General features: G+C 35.2%; 2 protein-coding genes across 2 annotated transcripts in view; one reads left to right on the top strand and one right to left on the bottom strand.

Annotated features, from left to right (window-relative positions):
• LOC125680001 (uncharacterized) overlaps positions 1-20,236 on the bottom strand; it is an 88,656-nt gene that overhangs the window by 1,794 nt on the left and 66,626 nt on the right. The window contains exons 34-48 of the mRNA XM_056153421.1: positions 18,780-18,975; positions 18,450-18,605; positions 18,143-18,232; positions 17,909-18,033; positions 17,567-17,777; positions 10,199-10,378; positions 8,155-8,292; positions 7,961-8,021; positions 7,757-7,848; positions 6,861-6,958; positions 5,453-5,576; positions 5,183-5,322; positions 4,305-4,497; positions 340-2,369; positions 142-229 (exon numbers count right to left, since the gene is read on the bottom strand). Coding sequence (XP_056009396.1) covers positions 142-229; positions 340-2,369; positions 4,305-4,497; positions 5,183-5,322; positions 5,453-5,576; positions 6,861-6,958; positions 7,757-7,848; positions 7,961-8,021; positions 8,155-8,292; positions 10,199-10,378; positions 17,567-17,777; positions 17,909-18,033; positions 18,143-18,232; positions 18,450-18,605; positions 18,780-18,975 — 3,922 coding nt within the window. The remainder of the gene's footprint in view (positions 1-141; positions 230-339; positions 2,370-4,304; positions 4,498-5,182; positions 5,323-5,452; positions 5,577-6,860; positions 6,959-7,756; positions 7,849-7,960; positions 8,022-8,154; positions 8,293-10,198; positions 10,379-17,566; positions 17,778-17,908; positions 18,034-18,142; positions 18,233-18,449; positions 18,606-18,779; positions 18,976-20,236) is intronic.
• LOC125678422 (angiopoietin-4-like) lies at positions 12,470-17,430 on the top strand. Its single transcript, XM_048916861.2, has 3 exons — positions 12,470-12,909; positions 13,720-15,176; positions 15,461-17,430. Exons 1-3 carry the CDS (start codon positions 12,722-12,724, stop codon positions 16,069-16,071), a joined length of 2,256 nt encoding a protein of 751 aa, XP_048772818.1. The 5' UTR covers positions 12,470-12,721; the 3' UTR covers positions 16,072-17,430.

Here is a 20,236-nt window from a genome sequence, read left to right as displayed (position 1 = left end):
AACAAAATTGTATATACAAAATAACATAGCTATAGAACAAAGAGTTATATTGTTTGCTAGAAGATCACAATAATGTTTTACATAGTGATCCAACTACTCATATTGTACACATGATTCTTATAATACTAAATCCTATTTCACCTCATTTGGTTCTTTTCTCCACTTCAGAACTGATTCATCGTCTCCATAACAACCTGTAAAACTCAGGATGGATGGCTCTCCACAATTTCTGAAAGAGAAAATTAACAAAGTAAAAAAAAATACTGTCAATCATATAAAACTACAAATATTAAACTAAATTGATTAGAAAATGGTAAAGAAAACTATAAATATCTTTACCTTGTTTTCAAAAATCCTCTGACTGGTCTATCAGCAATTTTGACCTTGACCTCCATGGATAATTCCACCACACACAAAGCCTCTGCCATACTACTGAGAGAATTCGAGCTGTCAGTATGAATAATCAAATTATGCATGTTTGCAAACTGTCTACCAATGAAATCCTGCTCTTTCACTGAGGGTGTAGAAATATTTTCGTAGCTGGACCACACAGAGCTGGGTCTGCTGCTAATGCTTGGAGTCCTCAGGAAGTCAGCCACTCGTTGGTCCATGGAGCTACGAGGACTGACCGTACTTAAATCTCCTGGAACAAGTTCTCTGGATACTCGACCAACTGACTGGTGTCTGCTGGCCAGACTGGGAGTCTGCATCATTTCCAGGATCTTGGGACTGGAGGAAATGCTGGATTTACTGTTGTTTAAAGACCAGTTGTCTAGCCTGGACATCTGGGTAATAAGTCTGGACTCCATCTCACTGGAAAACTCACTGCTTCTCCTGCGGGTCTGACTAGATCGTCGACTTGGATCACCTTCCACATCAGTCAACACCTGCATCTCTGAGAAATCCAAGTGATACTTGGCTTCCATTGCATTGGATTTGGGCATCGGTCTGTCACTCTCACTGCTTGTGTCCTGGGTTCTATCTGATGATCTCCTCTGCCCAAGTACTTTGGTCATTATTTCAGACACACGACTACTCCTTTCTTTACCACCATCAGAATTACTTATGCTGGTACAGTTATTGCTAGCACACGCGCTTTCACTCTTTGGTGTCTCTTGTGCACTGATTGTATCATTGTTTAAAGTCTCTTTGGATTTTGTCTCCTGAACTAGAGAGTTCACATTGATGTTTGACTCTGTACAAAAAACCCCGCCATCAGTATCTAATACATTTTCTTTCATCTCTTCATTCTCCGAGTCACATGTTTGAGAATCATCTATGGAGCTGAGCCAGGAGTTGACCTTATGATGACGAGACATGACCTTGCTGTCACATGATATAGTGTCTTGAAGAGCCTCTTTCTGATATTCCTCACCCATGACTGGACTCTGTCCTGTTTTACTGACAGAACAATCAATAAGAAAGCCACAATCATCCTTCTGATCTGAATCTTCTGACTTGGTGTCCAATCCATTTGAAAATGAATTGTCATAAGTTAAGCATTCACATGATTTTGACTTCTGCACACAGTTCTTCATGGCATTGTCCAAAGACCCCTTCCTTTTCACATCAATCAGCTGTTTAAACAAACAATCAAGATTGTCTTGACTGGCAATATCTTTCTTCTTTGTGGACCACTGTGAACGTTTGGTAGGTAGAAGGTTGGTAGGTCTCACTGCCTTGGTTCGCTTTTGTGTGCAATCTACACTGTCCTTCTTGTCTCTGTTAATGGCATCCATTGTACAAGGAACTTTGTTCTGATGTACCTCGTATAGTGGCTTGCCTAAATCCTCTTTGTCTGAATGATAAGTACTTTCATCACTGTCTAACTCAATTTTTCCAATCAACATTTCTCCCATTTGCAAGTCTATTCCATTCTGATCACTGACTGTCTCCATTTCTTTCCCTTCAATTGTCATTGGTCTTTGGTCATTGTGTTTCTTCTCACACAATGCTGGATGTCTAGGAGAAGAGTTTTTAGGAGTCAAACTACCTGTGGATTCTGCCTCAGAACTATTCAAGATTTTGCTTAATAAGTCTGATTTCACAGGCAGAGCAGGTTGATTTTCACCTCCGGATAGTCTTGGTTTGGGGGACCTCTTCCTTATTTGCTTGCTGCAAAGAATAGGTGAACTTTTACTCTTTATAACAGATTTGCTCTTAGAACTGGGTTTATTGTTACCAGGAGATGAGCCAGTCTGTCCTGTCCAGTTTTCTGTTGTAGGAGAAACTTCAGTAGGTGTTTTCAGGTTAAGATGCTCCATAATTTCATAAATGATTAAGTTGCCTTCCCCTGTTCCTACCCAGACGGTTGAGCCAAGGTCCATGATGGATGTTATTCTTGCTCTGTTGAAGTATGTGTCATCCTCCTAAAACAGAAACAACATGTTAAAGAAATCTTTTAGTAGGCGTTTTAAACCAAGTGTCGATGTAAATCATATTGAAAATTCAGTTTCTACAAGTGCACATTTTGTGAAGATTTCCCTGTTCATTTGTTAATTTATTACCAGTATTTCATGACACCAATGGTCAATTTAGTTTTGTGGATTCAATCCTTATTCAATTATTCTATATGACTGTTATTTCATTCTTAATGGAAACAAGAGATGTTTGTAAAACACATATGCCCCCCATGGTGCAAAATTGAAAAGGGTTATACACACACACATCATTTAATTGAGAGTAGTATCATCAATTCAAAATATTGAGCAGACAATATCTTCCTATGTCAAGAGTGGATTGACCATGTGACCTAAAAATCAATAGGGGTCATCAACTCCTGAAGATGTACCAGTGTACCAAGTTTGATGTCTGTCAAGCAAAGGGTTCTCAAGATATTGAACGGACAGTATATTCCTATGTCCAATTTGACCCTTGACTTTTGACCATGTGACCTTAAAATAATTAGTAGTCATCTTCTCCTGAAGATGTACCAGTGTACCAAGTTTGATGTCTGTCAAGCAAAGGGTTCTCAAGATATTGAGCAGACAGTATATTCCTATGTACAGTTTAACCCTTGACCTTTGACCACGCAACCTCAAAATCAATAGGTGCCATCTTCTCCTGAAGATGTACCAGTGTACCAAGTTTAATGTCTGTCAAGCAAAGGGTTCTCAAGATATGGAGCTGACAGTATATTCCAATGTCCAGTTTGACCTTTGATCATGTGATCTCAATAGGGGTCGTCTTCTCCTGAAGACGTACCAGTGTACCACGTTTGATGTCTGTCGAGCAACGGGTTCTCAAGATATTGAATGGACAGTATATTCCTATGTCCAGTTTGACCCTTGACCTTTAAACATGTGACCTCAAAATAAATAGGGGTAATTTTCTCCTGAAGATGTACCAGTGTACCAAGTTTGATGTCTGTCAAGCGAAGGGTTCTCAAAATATTGAACGGACAGTATATTCCTGTCTAATGTGACCCTTGACCTTTGACCATGTGACCACAAAATCAATAGTGGTCATTTTCTCCTGAAGTCGTATCAGTGTACCAAGTTTGATGTCTGTCAAGAAAAGGGTTCTCAAGATACTGAGCAGACAGTATATTCCCATGTCAAGTTTGACCCTTGACCTTTGACCATGTGACCTCAAAATCAATAGGGGTCATCTTCTCTTGAAGATGTACCAGTGTATCAAGTTTGATGTCTGTCAAGCAAAGGGTTCTCGAGATATTTAACGGACAGTATATTCCTATGTCTAGTTTGACCCTTGACCTTTGACCATGTGACCTCAAAATCAATGGGGGTCATCTTCTTCTGAAGATGTACTGGCATCCTAAGTTTGATGTCTGTCAAGCAAAGGGTTCTCTAGACATTGAATGGTCAGTATATTCCTATGCCCAGTTTGACCCTTGACCAAATGACCTCAAAATCAATAAGGGCCATCTACTCCTTAGGATGTACCAGTATGCCAAGTTTGATGTCTTTCAAGCAAAGGGTTCTCAAGATATTGAGTGGACATTATATTCCTATGTCCAGAGTAGATTGACCTTTGACCTTTTGACCTCTTCTACTCATAACTAACCCACATATGAAATATCATTATCATCAAGTGAATGGTTCTCAAGATATTGAGCGGACAACACATGGTCTACAGACCGACCGACAGACTGACAGGTGCAAAACAATATGCCCCCTCTTTTTCAAAGGGGGGCATAAAAATGTATTCAATACGAAGACCCATTTTTTTCTACAACTTGTGACCTCTTTTATAAGTCATTGCTACAGGTATCTATCTAAAATCAGTTGTTATCAATAGTATAATGCTCTAGTATTGTTTAAAAAAGTAATCAATCTGCCAACCTTTCTAAGTTGTGGGTATCTGTCTGTCCTTGTATCATACAGTAGCTTGCAGTTCAGGTTTTTGGGGTCCCAGAGTTCTAAGATTGATGACCCTCGCAGAGTGACCCAAATGCCATAGTCCCCAGGCACCATGGACAGAATGTGGTCATAGGGATTGATGGAGACATTGAAATTGTCAATGGGATCCAAGGTCCTGTGTCAAGATAATTACATCCTTACTTACTCTCTGATCTTTGATTTAAACTCTTACATTTAAGATTCATTTATCAAAGATGCCATTTATCTTATTGACATACAAGTAATTGTTCTACCATGAACTTATGACCTATAATTTTCTACAATGTATGGCACATGACTATTACCATTGTTGCTTCATAAGACTCATAAAACAAATGTTTATATTGTGGGTGTATAAAAGGAATGAAAGCATGGGGTAATTTGTAAGATCGACAAAGTTAATTATTACAAAGAAATTACCCACTGCTTCCATACATGCTTTTACACCCCCCCCCCCCCTTACTACAAACAACCTACACAATTGTTACTTATAAATTCTTAATTTAACCTATTATTATAAGATTTGAAAGGTCAGAGTTTTTATAAAGAATTAAAATGCATTGAGAGAGCATATAATTATCAATAACAACACAGTAGAGCATGTAAATAATGCCAGAAACCATTTTTTCTGTAGATTGCAAATGTATTCGTAATACAGTTATTTTATGTAGCATTCCATTTATGTATTGTGAAAACAGTAATGAAAATAACTTTGCAGACTTAATTATCAATTTCAGAACACAGCTTGCATATTGAAACTGAAATGAAAGCTGGTCTGAAGGATGGAATCATTGAATCACATTACTGGAGCCTAGTCACACCTTGCTTGAATGATGTTGACACTGTTGCCACTTGCACACCACAAAAAGTCATCTAGCAACAGGAGGCAAGAAATAGGAGCTTGACCAATGGGAATGTACAACACATCATTGCTTGGGAATACCTTTCTCATGTCTTGTTGCTGTAACATAGATTTGTTATAGAATATAAACACAGTAAACAATATATATTACATTCAAATAAATTTAGCTAGTATGTAAACAAGAAAGTTGAAATAGAACACAAATTAAGCACTACATTCTTTATGTTACCTCAGTAACGGCCAGAGTGCCATCAGCCAGACCAGCAAAAGTTCTGACCAGCATGGAATCTTCATCTTCAAAACAACACAGTGACAAAACCGCATCATGCAGAAGCAGCTCCCACAACCTCTCTCTGCAAGTAAATGTAATCTTGTTCTTATACATGTAATAAGACTGTTGTACATGTAATCTTATTGTTGTTCATGTAATATTATTGCTGTTCATGTAATCTTATTGTTATTCATGTAATCTTATTGTTATACATGTAATCAGACTGTTGTACATGTAATCAGACTGTTATACATGTAATCAGACTGTTGTACATGTAATCAGACTGTTGTACATGTAATCAGATTGTTGTAAATGTAATCAGATTGTTATACATGTAATCATATTGTGATTTGACTGTTATACATGTAAAAGCGAGCAAAGCTCGCGTCGTGAAGCAACACGATGAGCTTGCTCCAATGATTACACATTTGAGTCACATGATTTGCTCTTCATCAGCTGAAAAAAGATGAGTATTACCCATAATGCTTCTGGAAAAATGTCGCCGTTACTGTGGTATACTTCATTGACAATCTCGTAATTAAAATAATTAGATTGGTTAGAAAGTACCATAAACGTTTTTAAATTCCAGACAAGCTTTCTCATAGCTTCAAACGTTTTGTTTTTGCTTGGTTTGAAAGAAGAAAAAAACATTGCAGCTAATATGACGTCACAATGTAACTGTTTACATCCACCACGTTATATTTCCCACGTTAAATGAAGAGGCGGATAAAATGTCTATAAGTCGTGTTGCAAGATGTTAATGGGCTTCGCTCGTCTCAACAGTCACACTGTACATGTCTGTTTATGTGATTTGACTGTTATACATGCAGTCTTACTGTTGTGCACATAATCTGACTTTTGTATATCTGATTATTGAACATATAATATCTGAATGCTGTAAATGTAATCTGATTATTGTAACCTGACATGAATAAGACTTCATGTACAACAGTCAGATTACTTGTACAACAGTCAGATTACTTGCACAACAGTCAGATTACAAGCACAACAGTCAAATGACACGTAATACAATCTAACTGTTGTATATGTAATCTGACTTTTATACATGTAATTCAACTTTTCTAAAAGTATCTGACTGTCGTATATGTAATCTGATCATTGTATATAGTCTTATTGTTGTACATGTAATCTGATTATTGACATGTCATTTGACTGTTGTACATGTGTTTGCATTTTGGCACATTTTAAATTCCATGACTTTCTTGCAAGTTGTAAGGAAATATTAAGGAAATATTTACTTTGTTGAGCAAACTACCCTATATCACAATTAACATTAAATACCTGATATTCATATTTCACATTTTCATTTTGTGGGAGTGTTATAAATGTTCTCTTGAATTCCTACCTTGTCTTTGAATCGTATGCATAGAGCATCCAGGAGAGGGTTCCCAGCAATACTGTATTGTCTGGTGCATTCTCCATGCACATCACACGGGAATCAAACTGTTCAAAATATTGCATGTATTTACCACAAGGCTTGTCATGTAGTTTGGTTGCATGAATACATTTCATATAAACAATTTGTTGTATGTAATACATTTAAAGATTTATATGAAAAGAACAACTCATGGGACAAAATTCATACTTAATAGGAATTAAGGATCTTGCTCTACATAATTTTTTTCTTCTTTTCATTAATTCTAAAAACTGCATATTACCCCTAAAATTTCATTTTTTTCCCCAATTAAGATTACACATGACGTTTCTACCATTTTTTTTCTAAAAACTACCCTTTCATCTACCTGATATAGAGTTTTTGTATGATATATATTTTTTTTGGAGGAGTTGTATGGACAAACCGTTTCAGTAGCAATGTTGGTCAGACTTTGAGTTCAAAGGGGCATAACTTCCAGAAAAAAAATTGCCAGTAGAATTTCCTGCAATATATACACATCTACATAGTGTGGCCTTGTCAACTACAAACTTTCATGTAGTTCTGTTAAGTGGTTTCTGAGGAGTTGCGCTGACAAGAATAAGACTGACATAGGCCAAACTTGTAAATTCAAAAGGGATATAACTCCCAGAAAAAAAAATCAAAATTTCCTGTTAATATGCACATCTACAGAGTACATTTGTAAGAACTACAAAGTTTCATGAAATTCTGTTGAGCAGTTCCAGAGGATTTGCGTGGACAAGAACAGGACTGATTGACAGAGGGATGGGTTGAAAAAATATACCCCCTGTAACTCGTTGTATGGATTATAATAAATTGTTTATGTGATTTCGACCAAGGATACTTACATTCATTCCAAGGTCATACATTACACCTTCCTCACATGTGACTTTGCATAATCTCGCCGAGTTCTGCTCCCCATATGTTAGCCATACTTTTCCTACAGAAATAAAATCCTTCATTTAAATTTTCTTCACTTGATTTAATTAGACAGATCGATGCATTCTCTTCTTAGAAACAAATGCAATCTATTTTCTTCAGTTTTATCATACCATCTTCGATAACAACTGCAGCACCAAGATTTTGATAGTTTCCACTCTCCATGGTCATATACTATGGAAATAAAGGAAAAGCAATATATTAGGACCAAAATTTTAGAATTAAAATTGTATTTTATAAACTTCATCCAAAACTAGGAGCAATGTATTCCAAGGTATTTGTTAGATTAGTCATTTATCCACCATACCATGTGCTCTCTTTCAGTATATGCCAGTCTCTGTAGTTCTTTTTTCTTGTTCTGTTCCTTGAGAGTGTTCAGGTAGCATGCTTGTTTTGTGGAAATGTCTTTCCTTCTTGAGAATGGTTTTATACCATCAAATGCAACCTAATATATGAATATGAATTCAAAGGTGAATTTAATACTTGAAAAAACAAAATTTGTAAAACTTATAACCAGGCATGACTGATAAGAATATATACTGTATATGTGTATGTAATGTCTCTACAATGTAAGCCAGTTTGACAGAACATGCATGTATACATGATGTTTTGCACAATACGATTTAAGGGCACAGCAAACTGAGAAATGTCCTCTTGAAATGACATCATTCAATAAAAAGCACTCCAAAATATTCACCTATACATGTATAGTGTATGCAACTATGACCTTGCATGGTCTTTGATCTAGAAAGAAAACTGAATAAAATTTATTTTACTATATCCTCAAAAATGTTACATTTGAGTACTGAAAACTGAAATGATTATCATCATGTATGTGATCGTCATAACACTGCCACATTCACTCTCGACTATATTTGACTTATGACCCCAAAAAATCTTTTTTTCCACACCTGCTTATCTCTTCTGCAAGTATGAGACAGAAAACTGGAATGGATCTCTTCAAATGATGTCCAAAAAATTGTTACTCTTGGTTATTGGCTGTAACCTGACTCATGACATTTTGACCTAGACATCAATATGTCAGCTTCTCCCTCCTCCATACTCCCACCATTTATATAGCAGTAACAAGACTGAAATTTGGTACAGTACTTTAAATATAGTCCACAATGTTATATCTAATTTTGGACAATTGTACCTTGACCTATGACAATTTCTACAAAAAAATTCATAAAGCTTTCTGTCTGCTTAATCACCACCTCTGTAAGAATTATGAGACCAATACCTTGAGTGGTACTCCTTACATGATATCCACCACATTTCTGTAAGTTACTACCCCACCCCCACCCCCCACCCCCCTCCTTGAAATTTTATTATTGCAAGGGGATGATGTATATGATGGGAAATCGTTATGGAGGAAAAATATAATGGTTCATGGAGAAAATATTGCCTCTTAGACTGGTAAAATATTTAAGCTGTCACTCTGTCAATGCCATATAACTTCACATTTGTATTTATGATTACACATTTATATAAGGCATTCTTTTGTTTTTGATAAATATTGAATATTCGTTTCTGACCATAATTGTTCATGGATCATAAAATTCACATCTATTCTAAATTGAATTTTTTTTTCATGGACTGAGATAATTTATTCGGTGTCTTGAGCCACCTTGAATTAACAAATGGACCACATTGCCTACCTGAGCAGACAACAACTTCAAACCCCCTCTTGTCACCCTGGCAGGGCCACAGGAGTCATAGTCTGAACAAGCTTGCATATTAATTTGACAGACTGCACCCTTGTGGCTTTTGAGCAAAAAGATTTTCAAGGAATTTTCCCACAAGTCCCTGATACATGTAACATGCAAGTTTTTAAACACCTACCATGTATTGTGGCCTGGCTCTAGGCCTTGGGGGTCATGGTGGGAAAAAATTCATCAACACTACATGAAGATGCTAATATATTATTTTGACAAATTCTTAAACCTGGGATAACAGTTTCAACAAAATTGGATTTTCATTACACATGCTTAGCTTTCTGGTAAAGTGGTTGTTGAAAATTTTTAAAACAGTCCATTGCCATTTTCACTATATATATGATATTTATCTCCTCTTGGCAGGGGACATGACTCTTCATTTGATGAAAATTGAATCCTTTTTATGCAAGGGTGCTTTGTGCTAAGTTTGCTTGAAATTGATCCACTGTGATTCTGGACAGGAAGTTGAAAATGTGAAAAGTTTACAATGGTGACAAAAAGGATAGATGAAGGACAATTATTGCACAAGCTAACTTAAAGTCTATGGCTCAGGCAAGTTGAACACAAACACACACCCCTTAATGTAACCAATAGCTACTATCTCTACTTCATTAGTTTTGAACTGTTGATTACCTTAATGAGTCCATCTGCATCGTAAGTAAGTTTGGCAGCAGCTTTGAGATGCCTCATGATACTTATTGTGTCAGTCTTCAGCAAGATTTCCTTCTCGTGCAGCTTCAGGATTGCCAAAGCAAATCGAAATAAAACCTTAGGGCCTTCCAGTAGGAAACAATCCCATATTCGAATAAGGGTCTGAAAATAAAAGATCTGATACTATTAAGGAGGAATATTAGATAGTTAGAACAAACTGAGGTGTGGACTGTAAATATCACTCTGCCCAAGATATAAAATATTACATTAGAATTTCAATTATATCTTATTCTTCTTTCACAGTGAAAATCAACTCATGATTAGAATAGCAGCTTTAGTAAGATAGAACACATTGAGGGAAAACTATTTTGGTCTAATGGCTGATCAGACATTAAATAATCATAAACTAATACATTGTGTGTCTTACGGCGTGACCGTGTTTGAGAGCGAAGCTAAGTATATTGGCATTAGTATCTAGATCCATAACAGGACAAAAAATATCCTGAAATATTAGCACCTAACATGTGAGGACAGATTCTAACTTTAGACATTTTTGATTCGCCTATTCATTGAAGGCGGGAAACGCTATGCAACTGATGTAAACAGTGCATTGTGACATCATATTCAGCGTCGGTGTTTAGCAAATACACAAACATAGGAGACATTGTACAATCGCGTTAATCGAGGAGTGATTAGGCCAAGTAAAATTAATTAGTAGATTATCATTCAAACTTCACAAAAAAATGGGGCGGGTGGGAGGATTTTATTTTTTATTTTTCGCCATGGTATTCTTGACCTCGAAAATGCCTTCTCTCATTGAGAAAAGGCTTTATAAATCATAATTACATGCGTATTTGGGTTTCTAAAAGGCAAAGTGAAACAAAGTACGTTTACGATACCGGACCAGACATAAAAATATCCGGAAATCGTTATTTTGAAAAATGAAAAAAAATCGGGGCGGGGTGATTTTCGAGGGGCGGGCGGGAATGATAATCTACTAATTAATTTTACTTGGCCTTATATATGATTAAGAAAATTAGATTTACATGCTTTTACGGATTTTATGTAACATCTCAGAACGACGTGAACTTGGGTACACAAGATTAAAAATGGAGAAATACATGTCCACGCGCTAGTATTCGAATTGATACCATTGGGACCAAAATTTTCAAGTTCTATAGGTATGGTTTGATTTTTCATTAGTTTTCTATATTATTTTTTAAACATGTATATACGTGTTACCTATAGGGAGAGCTCTGCTCTCACGGCCCTTTGGGCCATGAGTGGGGTTCGCCTTCTATACACATTGATCATTAAAGATTATATGAAAAGGGTGAAGAAAATGAGCAGTGATCGATCTCATAAATCCTACAAAGAATACGTTATCGAGAACTGGGCAAACATGGATCCTAAGAAACACCAGATGTGATGAAAAGCAAGATGTCAAGATTTTATTGGTAAAAAGAAATATTTGTATACATTTATTTCTGCAAAATTGGGTCAAAATGTAATCAATTAATCTATGTGTATCAAAACTATGCAAATTAGCTGTTTTCTATTCATGTAAATTAGGGCTAATGGATAAGGCAAAATCATGACCAGATTAATAATACAAATATGGTGCAATGAGGTAGATCTTCTGTAAATTTTATTTGCAGACTTCATAATTACTTGTAGGTTAAGAATTTTTACCCACCAAAGGGGTAATGCTGTTGTACATTATACTGCATTAAGTCATCATCAATTTACGATGAATAAAAAAAACGAGAAAAGAATAATGAACTAAGATCAGATTATACAATGCTCTCTCACATTTTGAAACCTGATTTATGTGAGCCATTTAATGTACATTTTCCAGAACACATTAGCAGCTAATGCAGCTGAGAACAAAACAATAGCTGTCTTTGTTACAGTTATCAGATCCCGATTAACTTGTGCTGCTTTGAAGGTGGTACCCCTGTTACCTAATATTATGACATGTCAAGAAAAAGTTCCATTAGCTGCACAATAAAAGCTTAGGTCTCTTAAAAGCACAGATTTTTTACAGAAAAATCAATACACAAAAAAAAAAAAGAAATGGGGGATCAGGTCACACAGAGGGGCAGGTCAGGCAATATATCTACTTCCCGATGATATAAATCCCTCAAATTGCAGCAGATAGGCTTAATTTATCATTAGGTATTTCCTTCTAAACTTCTATGCATTCAATTAGTGCTATCTTCTTTATAAAAGAAGTCCCGGCCTTTGTCCTTCACTCTCTGCATAAACCTCAGGGAGTGCAGATGATAAACAAGGTTGGATAAGTTAAATCAACAGCTTCAGAGGTTACCCCAGGACAGGCCTATGGTAATCCTTCTGATAATCACTGACCAAAGGGTGGGCAACCAAACATGTGACAAACTGATCTACTCAATAAGGAAACCACTCAATAGGACGTTACAAGTGGAACGAGCACTCTTATTGATGATCGCTTTTATAATGTCTTGATTATATTCAACTGACAAAATGTGGAATCTGCTTTTTATGTTGGGTGTTTGTTCTCTTTGGTTATGTGCAGCAGAAGTAACAGTCAAATATCAGAAGGGAGGAAATGTCCAGTATGTTCCGTTAGCACCACAAGCAAACGTGGAGTCTGACATCAAAATTTTACAAGAACAAATAAGTACACTTTTGAAGCAAAGAGAATATGACAGGTATTTATATATATGTTGACTAAATTATCATTTTTTAAATGCATTTGAGATTAAATACATTATCAAAAAAAAAAGGTTGCCAGTTAACAGATTTTTTTAAATGCATGATTAAAATGTGCATGTATGTTCAAACTATGTTTGTCAGGTATTTTCAAAACAGAAATTGTATTTTTCTGTCTGAAGTCAAGAATAATAATGTTTAGGTTGTACGCTTTAGATATTCTTTTCATTGTCGGCTACTTTGATAAAACAGGGTACCACGACATGTCTTCCCCTAACTGTCAACACTCTATTAAATCTCTCATTTATAAAATGCTTTGATTTGTGTTTGTTCAATATTTTTAAGATATTGAAGCCTTGTAATTCCTTTCACTCAATAGTTCTTGAATTTGAAAAAAATCAATCTGAATTGCCCCCTACATGGATGCAGACTTGAGCCTTTATTTCTCTCCATTTCCTTTGAGACATTGCTTGTTGATTAAAATGCAGCTGTGCAAAGGTGCACACTTCCTAAATGGCAGGTGCTCTTTTACAGCACAATAATCAGGGTTATCTTTTGTGTGCAAAAACAATTGATGTGCCCTGGTTCCTTAGTATTTAACACCTCATTTCAAAAATGTTGTCATTAACTTAGCTGTTTGAAAATAATAATGAACTTATTTCAGGTCATTTTCTTTTAAATTAAAATTTCTGATACAAAAGATATCTAAATATATGAGGGCAATTAAGAAGATAAGAATAATTGAATTTTTTTAAAAACCTTAAAAGTGTCAAGATATACGTTTTAATCATTCACCTCTGATTATACAGAGCTCAGATCAAGGAGCTTGAAAGAAGAACTATAGAGAATCGAGATGCTTCCATGAAGAATGAAGCAAAGGTCGTGCAGTTGAAGGTCCACATTTCTGAAATTTTGACCAGACTCACAACAATTGATGAAAATATTGAGGACACTAAAAAAGAACAGGCTAACCTTGACTACCTACAAATACAAAACACACTGGGCATCAAAGAATGTCAAAATCAAAAGGACAACCTCAAAAGATCCATAAGAAAACTTGACAAGAAGTTATCTCCCTTGATAGAAGGAATACATAACCAATATAGGAATTTGTCATCAAAGTTTGATGTATTTCGGTATGAGTATCGAAACACATCAGAGTACTTTGTAAGAAGACTTGCAAAAACTGAACACAAAATTGAAAGCAAAAAATCACAACACAAGTCTGATGTCTATGCCAAAATGAAAGAAAAATATGGAAAAAGGAAGAATTATCCTGATATCATAAATACCAATGAAGTGGAAGGGTCTGGTGAGATCGATGATGAGTTGATAAAAACTGGACACCCTAATTCTAATGCAGTGGTTGAGGGAAGTGGAGACAACGCTAACACAGTGTCCCCATTGTATCTCAAGGTCAAAGACTTTATTACTGAAATCTATGACCGAGACCTAGAAATATCTGGTCTTCATGAAATGTTTTTTAACATGGAAGATCATCTTGAAAGAATAGAAGAGAAAATGACCTCCATACAGATGGGAAATTTTATGGAAAGACTGCAAAATTCATTGGTGAACTTCACACAAAATGTTATCACGTTGGAACAATGGAAAATAGCTAGCTCAGACATTGTGAATTCTACCCAAATCAATCAGCAGAAGATTCAGCATATGATGCAGATGATCCTGAACAATACTCAACATTTACAAGAACTTGAGTGGAAACTTACAAATGCTCAGAGTCTATCATACCAGCAGTTTAGTTTGCTTAGAATGCATGTTATACAACTCAACAACTCAGTGCAAGATATCAAAGAGGATCTAATGAAACGGAAAAACAAGTACAACACCCAATCCGCTAGCACTTATTCAAAAATAGCATCACCTCAACTGAAAACTCTATCTTCTCGGGTAGAAGATCTTGCCTTACAAATCATATATAATGAAAACCGCATCTCTAAATTAGAAATAGAAGCACTCAACAATTCTCTCTTTGAATGTCGCAAGTTTAATGCAGATGTTTACCAGGACAGCAGACTACTGTTTCTGGAGAAATCACATCGGCGAGTGAACGAGGACATGGTGAAAATGCAGGCAGTTAACAGGAAGCTAGACCAGGGTTTATACCGAGTCTACCTCAGCTCAAAAAACAACACTCAGCTCATCTCAACTAATGGAGCTCATCTCACACAGCTAAAGAACTTTTTACCCTTCATCATTGAGACTCATAGAGAGATGATCAACTTTAGACTTCATTTACCAAAAGGTGATAAAAGATCAAAATCATATAAATTATAATATTCTCTGTAATTTCACAATAGGTCTAATTTGTGATTCAATGATTTTTTGAAATGTTCTTTAGGGATTTAATAATATTTGTGAATCAAGATTTAATGTTTGATGACACAATCAAAACCTGTCAATTTATGCACACAGATTGACCATGAAATCCACAAATAATGACCAAGTGTGAAGAATATGGAAACATTTTGATGCTTTAAAAACTTGCTAAAATATGCTCTGCAGTAATATCAATTTCTGACTTTGTAGATTGTGATGAGTACTACCAGCAGGGCAGCAAACTCTCAGGGGAGTACATCATTCATCCACTGTACGCCAACATGTCCGCCAAAGTTTACTGTGATATGGAGGAGGGTGTGGGAGGATGGACTGTATTACAGAACCGGTTCGATGGCAGTGTTAATTTTGCCAATGACTGGGACCTGTATGTTCAGGGTTTTGGTCAGTCTACTGGTGAATACTGGCTAGGAAACCAGCTCATTTACTACCTCACATCTCAGAAGAAAAATTCACTAAAGATAGAAATGACTGATTTCAAAGACAAACTTTGGGTAGCAGAGTATGACATTTTTACTCTCACTGATGATGAAAAATTCACCCTCTCTGTTGATGGTTACCATGGAAATGCCACTGATGGGCTGAGCTATGCTAACAGGATGGGATTCAGTGCAACAGATAGGGATAATGACGGGACCAGCTCTCACTGTGCAATGTATCACTTGGCTGGGTGGTGGTACAAACACTGTCACTATGGCAACCTTAATGGTCGATATGACCTGGGAATGGTGTGGTACAATTTTGATACGGATGAATGGATACAGCTGAAAACTAGCAAAATGAAAATTATACCAAGAAAATGATAAGTAGACTAGGAGAAGCAAAATATAGACATTCCAGTGCCTTGACTACCTCAACAATTGATGCAAATTAGCTTTTATATTGCATACAAAGTATACTACTAGAACAATTTGTTAATAAACAAAGGCTGGATCTTATTCCATATGCAATTTTCCCATTCATCCAATTTCTGATACATGTATATTCATCAAAATCATGCCCTAATTTTCAATACCATGAAAAAAAAAATACAGATTCCCTTCATTGAAAATAAAAATATACCAGCTATTTCAAATATATATTATTAGATAGAAATAAACTAATTTTCCCCTTTCTGTTCTGTAAAAGATTAAATACTGTCTGTTATCAATTTATCTTTAACATGAAATCTGCTAAATGACCTTGATTTTTCATTCTCAAGTATATTGACAACAGATGATTAAAATTTAACATAATGTAAAATATCTGTAATACCTCTGAAGACCACATTATCTTTAATTTAATGCTTTGGAAATGTAAATGCATCAATGAAAACAATTCCTCAAAATTCTTTCCTGCTGAATTGTTTTTGTCAGTAAACAGGTGTATCAGTTTTGGGCCACCCATGTAAAAGAAACAATCTGAAGCTAATTGACCTCTTTGTACTTGCTGATCTCTCAATATCCACACTGTACTTTAAGTGGTTAATGTTTCGCATTCAATTATCAGGGTACCATGATAACACTAATTTGGGTAATTAAATTAGCACAGTATTTTCAACTATCTTAATTGCTTTGATTACTTCATTAAAAAAAAAATCATTAAATGTAACAGAAACAGAACTTGATCTACTTGTATATTATTTAGAGTAAATTTACATGAATAGTTTATGTTAATTATGTACTCTGTCAATCATTTCTTATCATAAAAACCTATTCCGGTGATTCAGGCACCTATACTGATATAGAATGGAGTCATTCTCCAACCGGTATCAGTGCTTCAGGTTTAGTAAAATAAAAAAATAAAATAAATAAATGGTATGCTAGGGGTAATAATGACTTTTTAAAAAATAAAGACTCTAAGGATTTGCATGGACAGAACATTTCGATTTGTAACTTATAAATCCATACAAAATAACAAAGAATTTTTTTTAAGGAGTACTTTGTTGTCAGATATTATCAATGATATGATTCATAAATATATGTGCTTTTTAAAAATTATTCTGTTTTTCTAAAGCAATAATCATGTCAATATTGATTAAACGAGTTGCCAGATGTTCACTCTTTCAAGTACGAGACCGATTTTTAAAAAATCATGAATTAGATCTATTAAACAGACTGTAGACTGTTTTTTGAGTATTTTTATGTATTTCAGACTGTTTACAATAAAATTCAGTGTCAATACATCTGACCTTCATACCAGAAAAACATCATGAACTTGAATGTGGAATTAATATCCCATCAACTCCTATGTACTATATCTTTCTTTAATAAAGTATGAATAAAATGTGCTGGAATGCTCATACTGCCAATACATTACCTGAAAGGGCACTGCATCAAAGAAAATGGCCAGGAACCAGTTGAGAGTTACTGTGGAGATTTCAATGTCCATAGACTCTAGATGGCGACTTAACTTTGGCAGTTTCTCTGCAAGGAGATCTTTAAGAACTTGTTGGTCTGACTGAGCTCCAATCAAGTTTTGATCAAAGTAATGGCAGGGAAAGTACTTCTCTGTGACTGCTACCAGAGTCCTGTAGAGACAGATGAAGGCATTAAGAGAGAGAGAGAGAGAGAGAGAGAGAGAGGCTGATACAGCATTTCAAGGGGAACAACTCTTTATATCTAAGTATCTGATATTGCTAGTTGATGCTAAGGTATTTACCAAAATGCATCCTGAGCATCCATGAAAATGAGTGCCAGTCCCACTATGAAGTTCATGCCCTGACAGTAACCCACAGTTGGATTGTGAACACAGTAAGCCAACAGAACATCTTGTAAGTCCATAACCTGCATGTAAAATACAGAGATTTTAGTCTCTTGGAATCAAGATTTAAGATTTTCTGTCAATACATTGTAAACAAAAAATATCAGGTCAACTGAGCATTACATAACTCACCCCTTTGCAACCTTGGGAAGAGAACTTCATGTTGCTTGGCATAGTCCTCATCAAGTCTAGAGAAATCTGTTTCCTGTAGCGGGCAGCCAACTGAAAATTATAAATCTATCTTACAAATCTTTCATCAGAAATCAGGAGAGATGTTTCATACCAGACACCTATAAAATACATTATACTTTTAATGAAAGTTTAAAACACATGTTCTTCCCTTATAATTCTACGTTTGTAATATGAAAGTTTGCAGGAGGATAGTTTTAAGTGTTATATATGTTATTGGCTGATGTGACTCTGAATATCAGACACTTACTGGGGAGTCTGGCAGCATGTTACAAAGGTTCCTGTAATAGTGCTGTCCCTTGGCATTCATCACCTCTCGAACTTGCCAGTGAACAAGCTGACGCCACACCTGACTTCTAAATCGGTCTGGAATCCCACCACGACACAGGCACTTCATGTCCTTCAGCTGCCCGTTAATATATCAAAACGTCATATCAAACAACAATTGAAATTTTTGTCATCCATTCTTTTTCTTTCAAAATAAATTCTCAGTACTTCGTAAACATGTATACATATTTTATCAGTAATCATTTATGCCCGAACTAAAAACTCATCTTTTGAAATAGTAGTTGTTACATACATGACTAGCCATGGATTTTCCATGCAATCTCATGAATTGTGTCCATTTCTTCTGATGCTCCTCATAGGAACCTGCCTGCATCAGATAATGCAGGGTCAGTTCCTGACACAGGTAGTGAAGCAGCAGTCCATTACACGTGTCCTCAAACACGTGTTTAAACCCATAACTGTCCACATGTACCTCTCCATTGGCAAGACTAAAAATACAGTGCAAATGAATTCTAAATTCAAGTGACAGATTCAACTGTACTTTAATGTTAACTTTCAGTCAGGAAAACACTTGTTTTTATCACTTTTCTGTGCAGGGAAAGGAATAGATATGTATTATTACTACAGTAACTTGATCTGAAGAGTCGGATCACGTCAAGTTGACAGTTGCGGATCATCAGATCAAACACATCAAGTTTGATATGTGACGATCCACACCTGTCAATGAGATATGATCCAACTCTTTAGATCAAGTTACTGTAGTAATGATATATTCATTATATACCCCTTAAGTATTTTGAAATACACATTTATAAGATATCAAATGAATGTATTGTATTGTTTATTACCAAAAGCAGTACTGCTTATAGATTACAAAGAACATATACTGTATGGCACAGGTTAGTATCGTGGTCGGAAAAAATCGCGATTTTTTTCATTTAGCAACAAATTGCGGTCGATTTAATTCGCGGAAAAACAAATCTTGATATCCTGAACCCGATTTCAAATCAATATCAAAGATTAATTCACTGAATGTTAAATTCGTGGAAATTTTGTTTTAGCGAATATAGCGGAAATTAACTCTGCGAGTTAATGATAAACTCTGTGAGTTAATTTCCTGCTATAGAGTATTACAATAACATAAATGAGGAAGACATCAATAAGTTATAATAACATTTTGTAAATTTGAAAAGGAACATGCATCTCAAATAATATAAAAAAAAACATGTTTATTGAAATGTTGAGGATATAAACCTCTTTATGTTGTGGCCTCTGATTTCAATTTAGAAGCTTTGTATAAAAATTTCCCATAGTTACACAAAACACTTGTATTTGTATTTGAGTACAGTTGTAGTAATTTATACATTGACTGGTTTTCATAATATTACTTATCAATATATAATTTTCTTAGTTTTTCATATAAAGGACAAATAAATATAAAGAGGTTTTCATCTTCAATATCTCTATTTGTATACAATTTACATGTTCTGTTACACTCAGGTATATCAACATATTTTTCTCTTTACATTTCCAGCTTATGAAAGGACAATCTAAATTTACTTACACATTGCATATATTGAACTGGAATCAGTTTTGTTAAAAAAAAGTTGTAAATCAAACCCACGGTACTCCTAATTATCAAAAAAGGCAAAAATACAGCAAAATTATTTTTTGTGTACACAGTTTTGTTTGTGATGCGGTTAATAATTTTTCACCAAAATTTTTTTTATAGAAATGCATTGATGCATT

This window comes from Ostrea edulis, chromosome 2 (assembly GCF_947568905.1).
Source record: "Ostrea edulis chromosome 2, xbOstEdul1.1, whole genome shotgun sequence".
Lineage (NCBI taxonomy): Eukaryota > Metazoa > Mollusca > Bivalvia > Ostreida > Ostreidae > Ostrea > Ostrea edulis.
The sequence above is the reverse complement of the archived record's forward strand: the minus strand, read 5'-3'. Positions and strand labels throughout refer to the sequence as shown.

Excerpts from the sequence above, each read along its gene's own strand:
- LOC125678422 (XM_048916861.2), top strand. The coding sequence starts at position 12,722 with ATGTGGAATCTGCTTTTTATGTTGGGTGTTTGTTCTCTTTGGTTATGT. Across the intron at positions 12,910-13,719 it reads AAGCAAAGAGAATATGACAG|AGCTCAGATCAAGGAGCTTG; the intron begins GTATTTATATAT and ends CTGATTATACAG. Across the intron at positions 15,177-15,460 it reads TAGACTTCATTTACCAAAAG|ATTGTGATGAGTACTACCAG; the intron begins GTGATAAAAGAT and ends CTGACTTTGTAG.